The following is a 22,913-nucleotide window of genomic DNA, read 5'->3' as shown; positions in this document are numbered from 1 at the left end:
AATTTCAGCCCTAGCATAACTACAGCACGGGTATACCAAGAAGCGCAGAAAGATTGATTTTGCCCCACAATTTATAAACTTACGAGGAACGCAAGCCCGCTGTGGGCAGTTTAGTAGCTATGGCGTTACACTGCTGAACTCGAGATTTCAGGTTCAATCGTAGTTGTGCAGGCCACAGTTCAAACGGGGAGAAACCCAAAAACGCCCGCGGTACTTAGATTTAGGCACCCTTATATGGCCTCCGCTAGTCAAAAATGTTTTACTGCAGTGGCTCACTACGACGTGTCTCATAACAAGAACCTGCTTTTTGGCCCATTGAGGCCAAGAAGGTAATTTTTTTGGGGAAAACGCATGATACATGCAAATAGGTATGCTAAGCATCATAAACGACGCAAAAAAAAAGAAGCTGACAGTCACTTCAGCATACGCCAAAGAGGACGGAGGCGACAGCATGCGCACTCGCGAGACATTCATTAAATTACTTCGACATTATCATTCGATCACGCTGCTGCTTCACATTACTTGCTTTCTCTGCACTCGTTGTCTGTTTCATTCGCCTATACATGGCAACTAGTTCTGCGTGGTTAATGACACGTTAGAATGGTCGTGGCAAGTGTATGAAGATCATTAGGACACACACGCAGGTTCAATGAATGAATTTTTTTAACACTATCGTCGACGAGGGTAGCTGCATGGGCTTGTGTATATTGTCACGTGGTAGTGACGGTGAAGAAAGCAGAAAAACTGTGAATGGAGAAACTAGTGTTTAATTTGGTGAACCTGTGCCCCCACAAACAGTCTACGCTCGAAGCCTAAAGATAGCGGCGAACACAGTCGGCAATCGCCGAAAATCGGATCACCGGGTCAAGCGTGTCGGCTTTCATTCATGAGCCATGGAATGTTCCAGAGTAATAGCTGGTGCCCGCGTGTCTTCCAGAACGTTCAACACCATTCGCATGGCGCATAACTGCTATCAGATTACACAAGCTTCGGTGACGACAACGGATACAACATTCTAGAGACTTCCGATACATGCAGGCGCGTCCTGCGCTGAGCGATAATACTTGTTAGACGATGAAATGCGGTCGCTCGATAAACAAGTACACGTGCCAATATGATGACTTCTATTTTCTTCTACCGAAGGCAGAATGAGGGGGACAAGGAAAGGCAGATTGCACAGACACACAGCGCTAACTTTCAAGAACGGATTTACGTGCAGTTCTCGCAGGCGTACTTCTACTCCTCAAAACCTCCTAAGAGACTTGTGCATTGCTCAGCAAATACGAAAAAAGCTGGATAACCGCTCGCAGGCACTCTTGTGGCCACACTGATTATTTAGAAGAGTGTCTGTTCAACGCGAACAGAGATAACCTAGTTCATTTATTGACGGAGAATTTGATGGCTTACTGGCTCATGAGCTTGAATTTTGGCAACATGACGCCGGACTGTCTTCCGATTTTTCAGCCCATGAGCCATCTAGCGGTTTCGCCTTGATCAACCCATAAATAATTTAGCACACGGCTTGATGCAGATTAGAACCACCGGGCTGCATGTCCTGTGAACGCTTACGGCGCTGCACTTGTCTTCGCACAAGTAAAGCAGGCCTCAAAAAATAAAGAAAATGCGAAGATACCATGTAATTCTGATAAGTTGTGAACGTGAAAGTATTATTGTCCAATTGAGCGTCGCTGAGCGGGCCTTAAAGTTCTGCGCTGCGAGTAATGTGCATACCATACATCGTAAAACTTCGCGCTGAACAAACACTGACGAAAAAGATACACAAGGACGAGCACTTCCTAACAGCCGGTTTTATTTTTTTACGGAAATATGAGTCCTATATACCCCAAAAATATAAAAACTAGTTCTTAGAAAGCACCGGTCTTTGTATATTTCCTCTGATCCCATTTGTTTACTGCAAAGTATCACGATAAATGAATTACAAGTAGGCCGGCTCGCAGTGATGCTTCAATGAACCATAGCGGTACGTGCGGTCCGAGCCAGCAATCAGTAGCAGCCTGCGGCGCCAGCGTCGCCTGCCACCAACGTCCTGCGTGACTAGAGACCGAGCACGCAGCAACGGCTACAAAGGGCGGCAGGCCGGCTCAGCAGCTGAGCCCAATGGGGGTGAGAGAGATACGAACCGCGCGCCACCTTCCGAGGGCGAGAGCAAGGGTGACGTGGCGTCGCGGTGATGCATCCTCCCCTAACGCAACCTCTGGCGCGCTTTGGCCGCAGCAGGTGTTCGCTTTCGCCCACTCCGCTCTGTCGAGGCCCACTCATGACATGGCGCCGCAGCCAATCGAAATGGGAGTTTGGGTGCCATTTTGCAGCTACAGACGACAGACGCCTGCTTTTTCGCTCAATGGGCCATTAGACACTTTCGCATCAACAACCAATTTTTTGTTAAAGCTCCTATATCGTCATTCTTGCGCTTAAAATATTTGAACTACGGTTAGTTGCTCCTGCAACTTGATTTTCATCCACAGTACCAGTATAAAAGGAAGATTTTACGCCGCGCACTTCTTACGCTGGCAAGTAGTCGAAATCATCGTTTGCAATATATAACATTGAATTATTATTCTAAAATTTAGCAAATAGGTCGCAAAATCTTCTGCAGCATTTCAACGAACAAATAACGAGTTAACAGCTAGGCGAGATTACAACGAGAAGCGCTGTTGTGTATTAAGCACGTAGTTCCTTACAATGAATGCACAGTCCAAGAAGCACACAGGCGCATTGGGAAGGGTCCATTTTGCGTCCACGTGAAATATACAAGTCCACACATCGTGCACACGTTGTAACTCATTGAAGTTGGTAACAATGCAGCAATTTGTTCAGACGGACGCACTCATTGTAGAAAAGCATACTGCGGATAAAAGCTCTCAATTAAGTATTCAGCGTCCGAGCTTTGGACATTGACGCATTACGCGATACTTGAAGACATTCTGTCATGCATTCGCTTTTACTAACACGCGACTAAACTGGCTAAATACTTGCTACACGTATTAGTGGACATTTATAGTTCGAATATTGATGTTTCGACAACACAGCGTGTCATTAGAGTTATTGCCGGAAAAACACATCTAATCTGAGCACTGTAACAGCGCCACAGTTCCCGCTGTAACTTGTGAGGGGTTGCTTAGTTTATTTGAAAAGCTTCTCCCACGCACCTGGAGGCCAGCGCGAGTCATCCTCGGTGATCATGTCGACACCCCCGTACAGCTTCTCCTTTAACTCGACCAGGTGATCCGCTTGGGGAAAGTATGCCGATAAACCGGTGATCACGATGTCTTCGTCCTTCATGTTGGCCTAGCAAGAAAAACTCACGAAAAAGAGAGAGAAAAAATTTAAAGGGTAAAACGGACATGTTCATGCCATTATTTATCCAACCTATAAGTACCCGAAAGACTCGGCACACACATGATCATGCGCCGAAACCATATCCTACAAGAACACATGCATTTCAATAGATTTTTTTCCCACGGACGATATCCAACTGGAACCCTTTTCTTAGAACTGTTTTTGACGGCACTGATTTTTTCAAGGTACTTGAGCATATGTTGATAGATTAGTTTGCTTTTTGTTTGGATATACATCTTTACGGGTGCAGGGATTGTTCCTGTACACAGTTCAATTGTTAGTGCGAATACTCATATATGTAACTTTTTCTTAATGGTGTATGCTTGGTACCTACATGTTTTGCTATTTTTTATCATATTCCACACCCACTTGGGCCAATTCGGCCTGCAGCAGCGTTAAAAAAACAACGGCAACATACATCCGCTTAGTGATCCCCTTTTGCGACCCCTTGTGAGGGTGGCGAAAATACCAGATTGCATTGATGAAGGCGTGAAAGCTTACGTGTACAACGCTGATCAGAATTTCCTCTGGAGTTATGGTTACTTTACTGAGTCAAATAGAAAATTGAAATAGAAAAGATCTTCACGTACGCTGTGCATTCTTTGCTGACATTGTCCGATGGCTTCTGATTGTTTTTGATAATTACTGAAGCCCTTCTATCCCGTGATTGCTCACGCTCTAATTACCCCTCAGTCATACAAACAACTTAAGCACGCTTGACTACACAAATAAAGTTTACATCCCAAGCGACTTATTTCCTTGGAAGCACCATTGAAGGGATAATAATAGATTCACGCAATGTAAAGTATGGAGTGTCTGTCCTGCACTACGACATAGATTTACCTAGTATACGGTGAAATGTTTTCCTTGTCGAAATATAAAATACCTGTGTGACGTGGGCAGTCGCGTCTTCCCACTCAAAGAACTGATGCTCCAGATGTATATCGAGTGCAGCTGCACCAATAAGGCCGATGTTTTCCGACAAAATGGTGCGCAAGAACTTTACTGCCGGCTCAGCCTGCGCGGTTCTTCGCAATGCGAAGCACATGCAACTTGTGAAGTAGATGTCCAGGAACGATGGCATTTTATTCCCAATTCAATTCTATTCCAGGATGCGAAACAAACGTGCGGTCGTCAAGCATAGGAATTTGACATGAAAGAGAATGCCTCGTGCAGCGGGACAATGTTGTCAGGGGTGAAATACCGATAAGTACCCGTTGCTCGCATTGGTTGAAGAAAGTAGAGAAATCAAATTGTATGCTAATGTACTGTTATCTGAGGCTGCCAATAAAACGTGATGTCGTGAGGAATGCCACGTTGAGGTGAAAGAGACCATATCGTACCGGAATGCACTGCTGTGAAGGGTGGAATAGCGATAAGTATAACCAGGTGTTGGTGAACGGAAAATGAGACGGTTTTTTATTTCTAACTCAATATTATCTAAGGTTGCCAATCAAACGTCAGGTCGTCCGGAATAGCGCGTAGTGGTAAAGGAGAGTACCTCACACTGGAGAAGGTTGCGGCGAAGAGTGGCATGCCGATGAGGAGAATTATATGTTGTTTAAAGAACAAAGAATTCGACTTCTATTCCCAATGCACTATAATCTCAGGCAACCAATCAGACGTCAAGCCATCGGTCATAGCACGTTGAGGTGAATGACATTCTCTCGTATTGCTGAACCTTACCTTAGGCAGATATGGCCGTGTTTTGTTTACTTTAATTTTTTCAAGGTCGTTATTATGGTGCAAGAGGGGACCGAAATCAGTTCCTTTTCTCATTTACAATCTTCTCAGGTATACCGCCATCCATATGTGAATGAATTTACGTGGAAATAAATGCGCATCAAAATATTTCTTTCATTGAATATAGTCCCTTTAAATAATGTCAAGGAACATAAATTAAAGCCATGGTTTCCTTGCCTCTTCTTTTGCCTTTTCGACAGCTGCTGCTATGATGTCTTACTATTGCTGTCATAAATTAGTCATGACATGTCCAACCAAGCGAAATATACATTTGTATCGTAAAAAAAGAAATGACAATACCAGGTGAATCCGGAATTCAGGCAATATGACGACTGCGACGATGTGCTTCTCCTGCGGAACACAACATGTCCGTGTCTCTGTTTTTCTAGATTTTCCACTTCTATTGTGGGGTCTGCCACCCCACATCTCGCGGTGATGGACGTGCAAAGTTCCGAGGCCCCATCCGACTCCGGTTCATCAGCGGGAATCGCCACGTGCAACGGAGAAAAAATGTCTAGCGGCAGCGAGGACAATGAACTGTACTCCGCATGAGCTGACGAATCATCGCAAGACGGTTTTGAACCTGTCTTGCACCTCAAAGCCAAGCGAAGGATCGTCAATGCATCTTCGAATTCAAGTTCGTTCACCGTAAAAAAATCCACCTCAACGATGGCCTCATACCATCCTGTTTGTGCCACAGAACTCAACTGACAGCCTGCGCGTCCTCAACAGGCAAGCACTGTCCTCTCTTGAGAAGACTGTTCCAAATGAGATCAACGACGTGAGGCTAGATGCACGGAAAAACATCTTGGCCGTCGACGTGATGATTCCCAATGCGCTGAGTCCTTTGTAGTCTCGAAGCAAATTTCGAAGAGCGATGTTCTTTCGTTCGTCTTTCCTGCGCACGCTGCCTACGCCGTCCTGCTCAGTTAACGCGCGGAGAGAAGTTATCCGTCGTCCAAGAGCGACAGTAATTAGAGTCAGCATAACGGTGCGAGAATTGCTTCAACAGACATAACTCCATGCACGACATCAATGGCATTCTGAGCTAGCGGGGCCCCGATGACAGGTTGCCATTTCGTTCAAGATCCCTCTAAGGTACTCCTTTCTAACAGGAAGGCCCCTGATTTCAGCGTCCACGCCCCTAATTTGCTGTTTCGGTTCGATCAGTTCAGCCCTAAACTATTTAAGTTCTTTGCGAAGTCATAGGTTCTCTTTTTGTTGTTGGGAACTTAGTACTTTCACCTCGCTCATTTCACCTCAGAAGCCGGCGACTTCTTTTTATGAAGTGCTCGAAGCCCTTTTCATGGCCTGCTGAGGCAAAACTTGTTAGGCTGCTGCTTATTAAGGCTGGCAGAATAGTCAATATAACTGACAGTCTCGATGAACTCATTGTAACCCGCAACCCACATGCAATTGTGATAACCAAAACATGGCTCCGTAGTGCGAGCTACGTTATGGATGTAATTCTGCCGCCCTCCAATATTTTTCGAACACAGAGAGGCTGTAGTAGTTCATTCGTAATTTTAGCCGCTCCCTACCATAAGTAAAGGTAGCGAAAGTCTGCGCGTCTAGCTCAGTATGCTTGGATACTCTTTGTGTTGTTATGCTATCTACAGAGCACAAAATTGGGCACTTGACTATATAATAAAGCTCAACGACCACTTGGCTCAGCACCACAAAGAACGTTGACAGTCTCCGGCAACTACTGGCTATTTGCTGGAACTGCTTGGAATCACGCTCATTCTGTTTACATTGTAAGTGCAATGTATCACGCACAATGTTTTACAAGTTGCACCAGAGGCGGCAGATTTTTCTAGCAGCTTAAGTGCCCCCATAGATCTCGTGTTGTTTCTTCATCACTACCTCAATCAATGCGCCCTTTCTGTACGGTCTCTTTATGTTATCGCGTGTTTGCGTCTTTCTTGTTTTCACGGAAAGCTGGGCGTTTTCAAAGAACGCGTGCACCTAGAATTATGACGTTTACTCACGAGCGTGTGACTGCCGTATGAGATTACCTTGAAACACGTATCATATGCTTTAACTAAAACCGTGTCCCGCAGCTCTGGGAGAACTTCAAAGGCATGTTCATTTAGTGCATTGACAAGTTTGAGGGCACGCAAAAGAAAATAAGGAATGCCAGCAGAGTTCCCACTACGGGTGAATAGAAACATTATTCATTGAAAATAGAAAGCGAGATGTGCGAGAAAGAAAGCTTCTTTATTCGAGCGTTTAAATGAAGTTCGTTCCATTTTGTTCAGAGTCGGGTTGTAGGTCGAGACGCCACTGTTTAGAAGGATTCTTGCTTACCTTATCACCGGTGTTCCCCAAGATTTTGGAATTTTATCAAAAAACGCGGCGAAACCACAAATAAAACCACGCACCAAGCGGAGCAAATTGTTTATCCGAAAGCGATAGCGCAAATTGTTACTCATCACACTCATGGTGTTTTCTCGACACACATAATATTCACGAATAAAGGCGGCCTCGTCAATTCCCGATATGGGCATTATATCTGATCAGAGCGTACTCAATATATACTTCCAAGTTCAATTTTAAGTAATCGCCAGGACCCCATAATATACCAAATACTTTCCTTCGTCGTTATGCGGAACCTCTAGCTCGTTTTCTTGTGGTTATCTAAGACATCCGTCAGGTTTTTAGTCTCGTTACTGGACTGGCAATATGCACGGGTAGCACCGATATCTAAAAAGGGAGACCCACTTTCTGCTATGAACTATTCCCCAATGAACGACTGATGATGATTATGATGACTTATTTACTTTAAAACGAGGCGGCGACAAAGAGTGACCAAGCGTGCCTAATTCATTCGGGTATTCTCTACATGTTTTTCATTCTAGCATTTTTGTATTCGTTTCCATCATTTTTTCTTCCTCAATCTCTATCTACCTTATAGCGCTACCTACTCCTGTAACGGATGCGGTCGTATCCGTTACAGGCATAGGTAGCGCATAGGTACCGCTTTTTTCCATAAAAATTATAAATGGGTCTTGTTTATCTCTGCTGCTGACGGGTTGATTCTTCCGTGTACTTTAAATCCAAACGCTTCCGGAAGGTGTACGTTACCTACGGGCCTCACTGGGTCAATCCCTTCTCATTGCATAAGGATATGCTGAGTGGTCCCCACATTTTTGCTGCAGCATACAAATGCATCATATTGCCAATCATTGCTTCGAAGTGTTTTTGTCCTTCGGCAACCAACTCGAGGCTCAAATATCAAGGCAATGTCTTTGTGTTATCATGCAGATTTTCAGTTCAAATTCTTTTCTTCGCGTTCTTGTGATTCTCCATGGTTTTCCTTGTATCCATTCGTTGCATCCAATTCTCTGTCTCTGTTTCTTTCACCTTGTTTCTCATTACACCTGGTTTCCTATTTATACTTTCAATTACTGTATACTTTACTAACAACTTCCTTGACCTCTTTCTCGATTCTGTGTCCATACTTTTCAGGTGCAGGCACTTGTGTACTTTAGCTGCCGAATTATTTTCATCCATGTCACCCTGCACTGCTTCATTTGTGGCTTTAACGCGAGCTCCCAAAGCTAACGGGCCTGCCGTTGTTTGATTAACTTCTAGCCGTAACCAGATATCCGATTTTAAGCACAGGATTGCGTTCCGAACGTTAACTCTGGCACCTTTACTCGTTTCCAGATTCCACGCAAGACCTCGTACTTATTAGGCTCAAAATGCTCTATGTGTCATCATTGCTGCATTTTGCTTTTCCTTTATTCCGAGATTATGTTGGTGGGTGCTTTAGTAAGCATTTCCTTCGTATGTGTATACACCCATGCACTTAAATTGCTTGAATATGGGTATGACTTGCTGTTCAATTGACACCCCCTAATCTCCAGTCTCTTTATTAACGCTCATAAGTCACGATTTCTATATGCTAAACTTAAGGCTTAGATTTGTCGCTGCGTTGGCCCAGGTATTCGAAAGTTTCTGTAAACCTCTTGCATTGTCCGCAAGTGACACAATGTCGTCCCCACAAATCATTCCAGGGACCTCCTGTTGCACCATTTGCCCATTACACATTTAGGATAGCTGAACCCCCAATGGATAATTTGCAGTCGTTTTTCTACGCACTTAAAATAAAGCGTCAACAACAATGCGTCAGCAACAATAATGGAGACAGAGTGTATCCTTGCGTCGGTCCTTGGTGAATTTCAAACACTTCATTACATTTTAGACCTTGTCGCAAAATATATCCCTCGGCAGCTTCCCGAAATCTTCGTGTATGCCTTCGTGCTTAACAATATCCCGTAACGATACCCGCTCTACATTGTCATAGGCTCCTTCAATATCTAGAAAAGCTATTCATAAAGGTGTATTCTTATCTAGTGAAATCTACATTCACTGACTTAGTACAGACTTGTTATCCTCTAAGCGCCTGCCTGGTCTGAACCTATTCTGTAGTTCCCCTAGCAGATCATTCTTTCCACATACTTCGACAGTTCTAGTTTTATGCCTTTGATTATTAACCCGTTTGATTATTTGCTTCGCTTTCCCTGTCCCCGTCCTTGCAGTACGTCAATAACTCCAACCACTACCCCCCATAGGTATCTTTCCTCCATTGTGTCCAACACGTGTTGCTTGGCTTTCGCTATCACTTCTCTAATTGGCTTTTCTGGCACCTCGATAATTTGGACTCACTGGCCCTTACCTACCCACTATATTATCGCTGGCTCTACGCATGTTTGAATCCCCAGCAAAAATAACTCGACGCTTTTCCGCCTCCTTGTCTCCAAAAGCTGCGCCTGAGGCAACGATGCCCCCCCCCTTATTATCATTGATGATGATGATGATGTGTGGTGTTTCATGGCGCAAGGGCCAGGTATGGCCAAAGAGCGCCATGACAAGTGGTAATGTTGACGATGTATTATGGATGGCGTGCACAATGAATTCCTCATGGTAGATGTCACATGGCTGTAAAAGGGCCTAAAATCTGTAGCTGTAAGTGGTGTAGAATATATAGTTGCTAAAATAATGACGGTGACTAGGCAGTGATGTGAGCTATGGCAATGAGCTGTCGTTAATGCATTATGCAATAAAACGACACTGACACCAGAGTTTCAAGAGAGCCCTTGAATGCAGGGCTGTTAGTCACGTGCTAAAAATTGCCTGGCCAAATGATGTTCAGAATCTCGGTTTCGGCTAAAAAATCTAAGACTATTTGCTGTTTAAAAACGGTTTGTCACTAAGAAAAAATGCCGGATGGAGAGGTATATTTTCCCGATATGCAGAAGGCAAATACTTTTTCCTCTCCGTTTCTATTGCAGGGCACTGGATAAGAACATCGAGGACTGTCAGGCTATCGCCGCATCCACTACAAGTAGGAGGATCCCCGCCAGTCAAGAGGTAGGAGTGAGTACTGTAAGTGTGTCCTATCTTTAATCGGCAAAGAAGTACTTCCTTGTACCGTGCTGTTCTGTCACTTACCAATTCCGCAATCTTGGTTTTATAGTATGTAACTTATTCAATGTCTGTGTATCCCCCTCTGCTTGCCAATGTTTCCTCAATTTACGGTGCAGATAGGGCTTTAGGTCTGTGGCAGGAATGGGGATATTTCCATCTGTGTCACTAAAACTCACTGACGTAGCGTTTTCGTCAGCAGCTACGTTGCCTTTTATACCTTTATGGCCAGGTACCCAACATAGAATAAACGTTTGGTTGCAGATATATGCGGAGCACAACAAACTATACAGCTAATTCAAAACGGGATTCTTATGCTTTCGTAAGCTAATACGGCTCTCACAACACTTAATGAGTCTGTAAAGACAACAGCCTTAGTGACATTTCTGCGCCTTATGTGTTTAATAGCCGAAAGTATACCGTATGCTTCTGCCGTGAAGATACTGGTGTGTGGGTTTAGTGGTCCTGATGTGGAAAATGAGGGTCCGAGAGCTGCGTAAGCAACACCAGCAGGAGACTTCGAAGCATCTGTGTAATATTCGTCACAGGAATACTTCTCTTTAAGTTCATGAAAATGTGATTGTATGTGAGCCTCAGGTGCTTTTTTCGATATTTCTAAGAAGGAGATGTCACATTTGATAGTCTGCCACTCCCAAGGCGGTGGAAGCCCTGTAGGAGCCATTAGGACATTGTGTACAAGAGGGACCCCTGTATTTCCTGAGAGTGCTTCCAACCGGAGGGACAGAGGAGGCCTAGTGGCCGGGCGGTTACAAAACAGCCTAGCAGTGGACAAGTCGCATATAGTAGCATGACTAGGATGTTTAACATCTGAGCTAACTTTCAGGGCGTACGAGAAAGTTAAATATGTCCCTTGGTAGTGTAATGACCATTCGTTTGATTCGATGTAGAGGCTTTGCACAGGGCTAGTCCTTAAGGCACCTGTAGCAAGGCGGATACCTAAGTGGTGAATAGGATCTAGCATTTTCAAAGCGCTAGGTGCAGCAGAATTATAGACTATTGCTCCGTAGTCAAGCCGTGTTAATATTAGACTTTTGTAAAGATATAAAAGGCACCGTCTGTCGCTTCCCCAAGAGGTACGTGACAAGAGCTTCAGGAGATTCATAGTCTTGAAGCACTTTGATTTCAGATACTTCAGGTGTGGTACAAAAGTCAGCTTACTGTCTAAAAGGATTCCTAGAAATTTGTGTTCATGGCTCACAGACAGCCGTTCTCCATTTAGATCTATTGCGGGGTCCGCAAGTATGCCTCTCTTGTTAGAAAACCGGACGCATGTGATTTTTTGTGGGTTTAGCTTGAAACCGTTTTTGTCCGCCCACATACATAATTTATTTATGCAAAGCTGTACTTGCCGCTCGCAGATACTTAGGTTACATGATTTGAAACCCATCTGGGTGTCATCCACATATACAGAATAAAACATGCTACGTGGTATGGCAGTCTGGATCGAGTTCATTTTGACAATGAAGAGAGTGCAGCTCAGCACGCCACCTCGTGGAACACCAGCCTCTTGCGTAAATGGACGAGACAGAACGTTACCAACTCTAACACAGAACGTGCGATTGGAGAGGTAACTCTGAATCACGTTCAGCAAGTTGCCTCGAACTCCCATTTCAGACAGGTCACGGAGGATTCCATAGCGCCAGGTTGTGTCGTATGCCTTTTCCATATCTAAAAATACTGATAGAAAAAACTGTTTGTGGACAAAGGCATCTAGGATATTTGTCTCGATGCGGACAAGGTGATCTGTTGTGGATCTACCCTCTCTAAAACCGCATTGAAAGGGATCGAGTATCTTGTTGCTTTCAAGAAAATGTATTAGGCGACGGTTAATCATTTTCTCAAATAATTTGCATAGACAACTTGTCAGAGCTATAGGCCTATAACTGTTGGGTGAGGAGGGGTCCTTGCCCTGTTTGAGAATGGGGATTACGATAGCTTCATTCCAGGCAGAAGGAATGTAGCCGGCAGAGAACATGGAATTGAAGAGTGACAGTAGTGTTTTTTTGGGTTTCAGGGTGTAAGTGTCTGATCATCTCATACATTATTCTGTCACTTCCTGGAGCGGACTTGTTGCAACAGTTCAGTGAGGCCCGCAGCTCAGCCATACTAAATGGACGATTGTATGCTTCATTTGATGTGCTTTTCCGAACCAAATGCAGCTGTTCTGCTAGTCGCTGGTATTTTAGGAATGTTTCTGTGTAATGAGATGTACTGGAAATGTGCTCGAAATGTGCTCCTAGACAATCAGCTTGGTCCTCAAGAGTGTCTGCTTGTGTGTTTACTAATGGTAGAGGATGGAGTTTCCCGGCCTTTTCATTTGTTTACCCTGTTCCAGGCTTTTCTTTCGTAAGTATAAGAGTTAATTCCGGAAATGTATTTTTGCCAGCTATTCCTTTTGGCACAGCGGCGCGTTCTTCTGCCTTCTGATTTGATTTTCTTAAAGCTGCTAACGTTTTCGAAAGTCGGAGAGTCACGGAGCTGATTCCGAGCCTTATTCTGTTTCTTTCGTGCTTCCTTACATTCGTCGTTCCACCAAGGAACACGTCGTTTTTTAGGCGATGCATTTGTTTGAGGGATACATATTGACGCTATGTCGAGAATAAATGCGATTAAATATGACACTGCATCGTCAATACTGAGTGCACGAATATCATCCCAGGTCATATATGTTAGCTCTCCGTATCGCTGCCAGTTCGCTGAGTCAACTTTCCACTGGGGTACATGTGGAGAACATTCGTCCCGTTTCCTTAATTTTAAAACAATCGGGAAATGATCACTCCCGTATGGGTGCTTATGTACATTCCACTCCAAGTACGGCACGACTGTACTTGAAACAATGGATAAATCTATAGATGGAAATGTCTTGTGCGCAACGCTGTAAAATGTTGGCTCCTTCTTATTTAGCAAGCATGCACCCGTACTGAAGAGGAAGTTTTCAACCAGACGCCCTCTGGCATCCCACCTAGAGTCGCCCCACAAGGTATGATGGGCATTTAAGTCTCCAACGACAATGTAGGGTTCCGGAAGTTGCGCAATAAAGCTTTCAAATTCAGTTTTGGAGAGTTGACAGTTGGGAGGAATGTATAAGGGTGCAATTGTCAGCAGCTTACTAAAAAGTACTGTTCTGACTGCAACGGCCTCTAGGGACGTTTTAAGCCGTAACTGCCGGCAAGCAACACTCCTATCTACTATTACTGCCACACCGCCCGACGAGGCAAGGGCCTCGTTGCGGTCTTTTCGGAAAATGCCATACATTCGAAGGAAGTTTGTTTGCGAAGGTTTAAGATGTGTTTCTTGGACACACAGCACCTTTGGGGTGTTCCTTTGTTAAAGTTCCTTAATGTCTTCTAGGTTGTGGAGTAAACCCCTCACATTCCATTGTATTATCTGGGTATCCATAATGTATCTGTTTTGTGCTGCGTGTCTAAGAAATATAGATTAGATTATCTCACGGGACCTTTCCAGGCCCCGTGAAACGAGATCTCTCTATCTTCCGGACGCGCTCGAGGGAGCTGCGCCGTTCCTTGGGCGTCTGAGACGCCGGATTTGTGTTCGTATCCATCACTTAGTCTGAGGCGGTGGATAGTGCCTGCGCAGCGGGCACGTTCGCGGGGGTGGTGGGCCTATCTGCACGCGCAGTGGCCCTGGGTTCAACAGGCCCGAGGGTCTGCTGTTCCTCCTTTGAGGGGGCCCGAACAGCGCTGGCTGTTCCGGCCGGGGGGGGGGGGGGGGGGGCTGGTGGCGTGACCGCCGTCACACTCCGTGTGACATGGCCGGCCGCCGAATGATGTAGCGCTGCCCCCCTGCGCGCCACATCGGTGTAAGACGGACTAGATTGGTTCATCGAGAAGCGCTTGCGCGCCTCTTGGAAGGAAAGGTTCAGATTGATTTTGATTTCGATGATTTGTTTTTCTTTTTTCCAGGATGGACAAGAACGGGAGTATGCTGGGTGATCCCCGTCACAGTTAGCACAATGGGTGGTGGAAGGGCAAGTGTCAGATGAGTGCTCGTTTGAGGCACATTTTGCACAAGTAGTGCGCCCTCGGCAGCTTTATGAACCGTGCCTGAACCGGTGACACTTGAAGCATCGGCGTTGGTTAGGAATGTATGGCCTTACACGGAGTTTGCAGTATCCTGTTTCTATTGAGTCTGGTAAGTTGCTAGTTCCAAAAGTTAAGATTATGTGTTTTGGGGGGATTTCCTTGCCGTCACGCCTAATCGTTATTCTCTGGACCTTTACTACATTTTGATCTTGCCATCCCTCAAGTAGCTCACTTTCACTAAGATCGAGCAGGTCATCTTCAGAGACGACACCGCGGACAGTGTTCAAAGATCTGTGTGGGCCTACTGAAACTGGAATCTCCCCAAAAGCAATTAGTTTTGACAATTTACTGTACTGTGTCTTGTCACGAAGTTCAAGAAGAAGATCGCCGCTTCCCATTTTAGTTACTTTGTAACCTGGGCCGATGGAGTTTGCCAATGATTTTGCCACAACAAAAGGAGATATTGTTCGGACTGTCTTCCTTTCATGTTGACTGTGAATAACATGGTATTTTGGGAATGTTTCTTTGTGACTCATGAAGAAGTTGAAGGAATCTTCGGTGCGCCCCCTCTTGAAGGAGCGATCAGGGAGTGGAGGGAAATTTGATTCCATTAGTAATAATAATATATTCGGCAGGGATGGCCGCCGCCCACCATGGAGCCCAACCAGGGGACGACACAGGACGGGAAGTATTTAGTTCTGCGCACGCCAGCGGTACATCCCCAATATAACCAAATACCTATGCCCAAGGTTGGGCATAATGCACAAGGTTAACCCTTGCCGCCAGGAAATAAGGAAGTAATAAGAAGTGAAGAGAAGACAGGAAAGATGAAAAAGGTGACAGAGAAAGACGAAGATCGTGGAGGAGGACAGGAAAAGGCGACTGCCGATTTCCCCCGGGTGGGTCAGTCCGGGGCTGCCGCCTACGTGAAGCAGAGGCCAAAGAGGCGTGTTGCCTCCGCCGGGGGGCCTTAAAGGTCGAAACACCCAGCATCGGCTCAACCCCCAGGATCCCCCTTTCGCCGGACACGGCTAAGCCGCGCACGGCTACACGCGGGAGGGTCCAACCCTCGTGTGCTCGGGTACGTGGTGTCGCCACACACCAAAGGCCTGCTGACGCAGACGCCCCTGCGGGATATTATCATTGCCCTTCGCTTTGTTATTTTCTTACACGACTGGAACAGGTATTGAGCGGCCGGACTAGCCCTTTCATGGGCATCATTGACGCGTACGCTACAGGTTTCCGGCGTAACTCTTGATTTGGCTGTAATTATTGTGCTTAGGTATGTAATCATCGTTAAGCCCGGTATGACGGCTGTGCCAAGGTCGTTGGCTAGACATGAATGTGATTAGTCTTGGGTGGACGCGCATCGTTCGACGGTGCGACGCCTGTTGTGCCACAGGACAAGCGCAGGTGCTAGACATGCAAAGAGGTGCCGCTAACGTACGCAGCGTCGAAGCACAAACGGACAGGGCGCGAACGCCGTCGGTTCATTTATCTCGACGGTGCGACGCCTGTTGCATTCCGGACCCTCTCCAGTGAAGCAGTTCGCCGGGTGATATCCGCGGGGGGGGGGGGGGGGTCAGTAGCCGCTTGGCGACCACGGCTCAAAGCCTCCCGCCCCCTAGCAACGCTCAGAGAAGGCCAAGAAGGCATCCGTGGCCAAGCTCGCACTTACTAGGGGACGAGCACAACAAAATTGGATTTAACTGCTCTTTCGCGCATGCCTGAGGACTAATGGTTGCGAGAAGGAAATGTGGGGAATGTCAAATGTAGGTGTTTGATATTTGTCTTCGCCTTAATACTGCGGGGGTGAACGTTGTTTCCTCCGTTCGTCCCTAGCCGAATTGGCATCACAGTATCAACAGAATTCGCGGCTGGCTAGGCGAGAAAGCCGTGTCCGAGGTGAAGTTGTAGCGTTTTGTTACAACGGTAGCATATTAAATTCTGATAGTCGCCGGGGCATACGTTTGGAAGCGAGATGTCTTCTCGGATGACTTTAATTGCAAAGCATTACACCTTGGCGATGCAGTGTTCATTAGTGTCGTTGACTGTACCACGCACTTCACGAGATTCTCGCGGGAACGGAAATTTTTTATGAGTTCAACTGTATTTATGTGAAAATAAGAAAACGGAACGTTTCCAAGCACTTTAAAAGCCGTAGATCATGTGACAGCTGTACAGCAGCAGTGGCAAAGCATTAAGCCGCGCCGATGCTTCGATGGATTGGAACACATACCGTATCCTGTATGTTAAAGTGCGAAAAAATCGCTTTCGCAATACAATGTTTCATAGCCGCATATAGACCCTTTTGAAAGCTGCACAGCAACACTGATCGCCTACGTGATACATATTCGTAGATACTATAAGGCGTGTGCCTCCTTGTCTATAATTCAGGAGCGCGTACCAAATTCCCCTTGAAATCTTGTATACAGAGCCTGCTAGGCCTGCTAGGCTGGTCAAATAAGCGCTCAAATCACCACAGATAGGTCCGAAATATTTCTGAAAGTCTGCCAGTACATTTATTAGGCGCATCTATACTTTTACCGTGACAGGAGACGCGAAAGCGAGCGCGGCGAGTATCACACTATATCCAGTGGCAGTGGCCACTTTACAGTATCAGTATACTTCACCGCAGTACATTGCGTATGCTTGTCCGCGTAACAGTAGTGCGTTGCGGCGAAGCTAACATTAGAAAACGGGCATTATGTATTATTTGAGCCTCCTCAGCGACTGCGGATAGAAAACACAAACACGTTCAATAGCTTGTCGCGGATGTTTACACCTCTTCATTGAATGAAAAGGATAAATTACGCCTGTGTCCGTGAACTAAATGATTGATAAAAAACTCTGCGCACTTGCAGTGCGTAAAAAATAGAAAACTTCATTGATGCAGCTGTCCACGCTCCTGTGAAAAACTGCAGTTCAGTGGTGGCCTTGTGGATCTGGATTCGGCCTTATGGAAACAAGGCCGGCTCATGAGTCACAAAGTAGGAGCTGAAGAGAACACTCTAATTCTGACATGCAGACATCATCATTAGTGCTTAATTTGTGGTTAGCCAGTGACAAAGCCATTGCACTGGACATTTGAGTCTTAATACGCAGCGCTTACGCGGCCAACTGGAAAGCAAAAGGTGAGAACGATGTTTTGAGGTGAGGCAGCACTGCTTTCGCCTGTTTTTGAAATTGTGTTTATTATTTGTGTATTGTGAGTGCACTCACTTTGTTAGGTCAACGTTTTGCTCTGGTCTTTTAGTGCTTTTTGAATCTGGAACGTCTGCCTGAATGCATGTGTATCAGAGTACATTTCCCTTCGAGATAACTGACACACTTCACAAACCAAACGATGCTACATGTAGTTCAGTGCAGCTGAACACTGCGAATTCAACTAATTTTATGAAGCAGCTTACTCTTGCTGCTCACGAGGCTATAACAACAGCAAATTGATTGAGTGGCCAACTGTGGAGCATTTTTGTGGCAAATTCTGTACAGTGCCAAAGCTTGTGCAAACAGCTGCAAAAACCACAACCTCCCACCTGGCGTGCATGATGCGTGATCGTGTGTCTATCATTTTTTTCTCCGTGTTTTTATCACCCTATGCCACCAGACCCATCTTTTTTTGTTTTTTTTTGTTCATGTAAGAAACTGCCAATGCTTTTCCTGTGCTTTCTTCTTTTCTGTGGTAGTCACTGGCATTACTTACTTATTTATTTATTTATTTATTTATTTATTTATTTATTTATTTATTCCCTGATAGATGTCTTGTTGAGACACTACATGAGGGAATGGGTGGTTAATGCCAAACAAAGATACTACAAGTTACAATGGGATGTTTTCGATGAGCCCCTTGAATGTAAATGGGTCGATGACAGTGGCAACTTTCATTGGCATGTCATTCCAATCTCGTGCTGTGCGCAGAAAAATATGATTGCTGAAAAATCACGGAATGCGCTTCTGGGGCCTATACTGTGTTAGATTGACTGGCACGGGCAATGCGATGTGCTCTTTTTATGTACGGGTTGTCAAAACGCAAAGAATGGAAAAATTTATGAAGAAGGTTAAGATGTGTTATTCTGCGGAGTGAGGCTAGATCGGGTAAGCTTATTTAGGCTTTTAGTGCTGAGGTGCTTGAATTGTACGAATAATTAGACAGAATAAATAGTGTCGCATGGTTCTGCACCAACTCGAGGGCATTGATAAGGTTCAAGAATACGGGTCAAGAACAGCATTCGCATACCTCGCATAGACCCCTCTAGAAAGGTTTTGGTTCCAAGTTCAAACTCAGGACTAGCAGGTAGTTTTCTTTAACTATGAAGCATTCTTTTTAGAGAAACCTGTAAGAGTTTTCTTTTTTGCTAGGTTTTAGTCTAGTGCATGGCAATTTTTCTTTTTCATAAATTACTTGCGAGTACAAGCTTATACACATGCACACGCCCTTCCAGGTCATCTATAATGAAACTAAATGTCTGTCTCTGAAAGGTATGGGTGGCGCAAGCTTCAAATGTTAGGAACATGGGAAAACAAACAGGTGCAATAGATTAATGATGTTGACTAAACACAAGATCTCTGCGTTCTGTTTGGCGGTTCCTCGGGACAAAGCATGCTTCACCGGCATACGTGCAGCTGTGTAAGGCTATGAACCCTTCGTCGTTTTCTTAAGGCCAGGGGTCTGGCAACTAAATCAGTGTTAGCTGAGACTATTGGATAAGCAATTATGTCTGTACCTTCGGCTGTTCGACCACCCAGAGCTGCCAAGCTCGCCATCATGGAGACGTCATTATTTGAATTAAAGGGCTCAGTGCCTAGGACTTCTGTGGGAACTGTAGAGATTTGAGGTTCCCAAATTGCCACGTGGTTGCCTCGCATGACGAGGCGATCTCGCCACGTTAAAGGCGGAGTATGGCAGAATGGCTCGACTTCATGGCGGGATTTTATATATGGTTCAACAAATGTGATTGACGAGGAAGAAGAACAGTGAACGCTCTCGACGAGTGCAAGGGGGAAATGAAATCGATAAAAAGCGGAGCTGGAGTGTTGTGGGAGAGGTTCGGACATAAAAACAGTGACATGCAGTAGGCCATAGGGCGCTTCTTGTGATTCATGTAAATAGGTATATAATACATTTTGATTATCTCTGGTGTGCCGTTCTGGTCCTCACTTCCTCCTGGCATGTGGCATGGCACCAACCGTGGCACCTTTGTGGCCGCTTGGACCTCCCGACTTCATAACAGTGTACAACACTGACATCTTCCCAATGCTTCAAAATCAGATTTACTCCCACTTGACATCTACGCATTTCGTAGGTTTACTCACGTACAAAAAATTTTATTTTTTCTTTAGAGACTTATGCATTGATAGGCTAGCTTTCTATTTGACAATGCTTGTAGCAGGTGAGCAGGGCCTACATATCCCTATTCAAAGAGACAAGGTTTGTCAAACTTAAACAGTCCCTGAAATGGTTTTTCCTGTACCAAATGGTTTCTTGTGCCTGTACATAGGGAGCATATAGCCTGGAGTGCTTTCTCGCAAACATTTTGTGGTAGTGCATTATATTAAAACACCTAAAAAATTTGCCATACTCTCAAGCGATAAAATTCCCCGGCCAGTTTCGTACCTTGAGGTCATGGCCATGTCCTGCCTCCTTAGGCACATGTAATGCAGTTGATTAGAACTTGGTATCCACGCATCTTTTCTCTCTCACATTTCATCTCGTTACTGCGGTGATGATACAAGCGCACATGGATGCACTCACACTTCCCACATCATGTAGTCGCTGCAGCTTACACCCTGCATGCGTCTGTAACGCCAAAGGATGAGCATAACACAGTGATGGTATCATTCATGTTACTACTACCAAAACAGATATGTATCACTACGCCTATTTTTTATGTCAGAACCCCTCGACATCGCCTAAGCTGCTATCACCATGTGGTATTGTTAACCTTTGTCACGTTCTTTCTCCCCCTAACCTGCTGCTTCACACCTCTTTTTATGCCAACTTTTTTAAGGAAATATTTATTCCCTTCTTCCCTCGCATGTATGCGCAAACGCACATGTACAGACAACTGCTGCTTTAGCAGATGATTTGCATTCTGAGGCGGAAGTGTGCCATTGGTTTTGAGAAACATGTACACGTCTAATTTATTTTGACACACCATGCTTACGGGTTTCTTTTGTAGCAGTTGCTACCATTAGGTGGATGTCTCATTTTCACTTTATAAATTATTTATTTTTATTTACTATAATTATTTTCAGAAGTAAGCAAATTACTATTTTCGCGAAGCACTTTGAGCAGTAAGCGTTCGCGACTAAAACGCTAGAGCAGCGAGAGCTGGTACAGTCGATCGAGACCCGAAACAAGGTTTTTCTCTCTCGTCGTCGTTCTCTCTTTCATAGCCACAGCCCCACTGCTCCTTATTTAACAGTACAGTTATCTCCCGGCAGAAAAGGAAGCCGTCCCGGCGTCCTACGGGTTGGACCACACAGGCGAATCATAGCACGGCTTCAGGCGCTGGACATGCAGAATTGCGCGTCCTCGACGGCGATAATCCAAAGGTAGCTCAAGGGGTTCCACGATATAGTTGACCGGAGACGTTCGGTTGATCACGCGATATGGGCCCTGGAACTTCGACGCGAGTTTGGGTGGCAGTTCAGGGCTAGGGTCTGGAACCCAAAGCCACACTAGCGAGCAAGGAGCTTAGGATACAGGAGCATGGGAAGTTTTTCTCGTTGGTTACTTGTCTTCTAACGTAAATATACGGGATAGCTTGGGACACTCTTCTGCGTGTGCAGCAGCTGCGGCTAAGGCAGTGGATTTCGTGGTGTGAGGGCAGTACAAAAGGATAGTATCCATTGTGGAAAAAGGATCGCATCCGTACAGGAGAAAGAAGGGCAAAAGTCCCGTGGTAGTCTGCGTGGCGATATTGTAAGCGTAGGTCAGAAATGGCAGAACATGGTCCCATTTGCTTTGGTCGGATGCAACGTACATGGCCAGCATGACACGAAGAGTGCGATTAAAGTGCTCGGTCATGCCATTAGTCTGCGGATGATATGCGGTAATAGTGTGATTAATCATGCGGCATTCTTTGATGTCGATGACGTTGGAGGGGAGCACGCGGCCTCTGTCACTAATTCCCTGGGAACTCCGTGGCGAAGGATGATGTGGCGCAGGAGAAACCAGGCGACGTCACGTGCAGAAGCGCTGCACAAAGGGGAAGTTTCCGCGTAGTGCGTAAGATGGTCGATGGCCGCGATTACCCAGCGATTGCCCTCTGATGTAGTTGGCAGAGGTCCATAAATGTCGATTCCTACTCGATCAAAAGCACATGCCGGGCAACGCAAATGCTACAATGGGTCGGTTGAACAATGAGGGGGATCTTTGCGGCATTGGCAAACGAGACAGGAGCGGGCATAGAGACGGATGAATCGATACATCCCCCGCCAGTTGTAACGAAGGAATGGACACGCGTATGTCTTCAATACGCCTGCATGCGCACCCTAGGGGTCGTCGTGGAACGCTGCACAGATATCCGAACGCAGATGCCGAGGGATGGCAAGCAACCATTTGTGGCCGTCCGGGAGGTAGTTGCGACGGTACAAGAGCCAGTCGCGAATGGAGAAGTGATGTGCTTGCGAAGTAATGTGCGATTTGTAGTGTGTGTCGATGGGGTGGACAAAAACTCAGCATGGACACAATCAATGGATGTTTCATCTGCTCCAGAAGAATGTCCATGGCAGCAAGGAAAAATTGGAGGACGCTTAAGCTTCGCCTTCAAGAGTGGAACGCGACAGCGTTCCCGTCGACCCGCCAAGGGGCGTAAGACAATGGGCTACGGCGCAGCGACTACGCGCCCCGCATCGGACGCGGTGAGCGTCGAGCAACGCAGCGTTCGGCGCGACAACGAAATGTACGCCTGAGCAAGCGACGCACGCCTGAGCCTTAGAAACAGCTCGTTTCTAAGGCAACACCGCGTTCACTAGAGGCGCTTTTGTACCGCTTTGAAGCATCGAACTCGTGGCTCAGTGGTAACGTCTCCGTCTCACACTGCGGAGACCCTGGTTCGATTCCCACCCAGCCCATCTTGAAGGTTGCTTTCTATTTATGAAGTGCCTGCCGTGATTTATCGCTCACGGCCAACGCCGCCGACGCCGACGACACCGGCTTTTCTGCGACACGAGCTCCTTAACGCTATCGCGTTAAAACTCTGCCAATAATGCCTTCGGGGAACTAACCTCGTCGGTTAGTCGCGAACAAGACATGGCACCCGCATCCGAGTGTTTTCGACCAGAACAGTACAGCACTCGAATGTCATA

The 22,913-nt window shown here is 45.9% G+C and overlaps 1 protein-coding gene across 2 annotated transcripts in view; it reads right to left on the bottom strand.

The window, feature by feature from the left end:
- The window catches only part of LOC142590498 (fatty acid synthase-like), a 177,394-nt gene that overhangs the window by 146,040 nt on the left and 8,441 nt on the right, over window positions 1–22,913 (bottom strand). For both annotated transcript variants that reach the window (XM_075702660.1, XM_075702661.1), the window contains exon 2: window positions 3,171–3,322. In XM_075702660.1, the coding sequence (XP_075558775.1) occupies window positions 3,171–3,303 (133 nt within the window). In that variant the 5' untranslated portion in view covers window positions 3,304–3,322. The remainder of the gene's footprint in view (window positions 1–3,170; window positions 3,323–22,913) is intronic.

This window comes from Dermacentor variabilis, chromosome 8 (genome assembly GCF_050947875.1).
Source record: "Dermacentor variabilis isolate Ectoservices chromosome 8, ASM5094787v1, whole genome shotgun sequence".
NCBI lineage: Eukaryota > Metazoa > Arthropoda > Arachnida > Ixodida > Ixodidae > Dermacentor > Dermacentor variabilis.
This window is presented reverse-complemented; position numbering and strand designations above follow the sequence as displayed.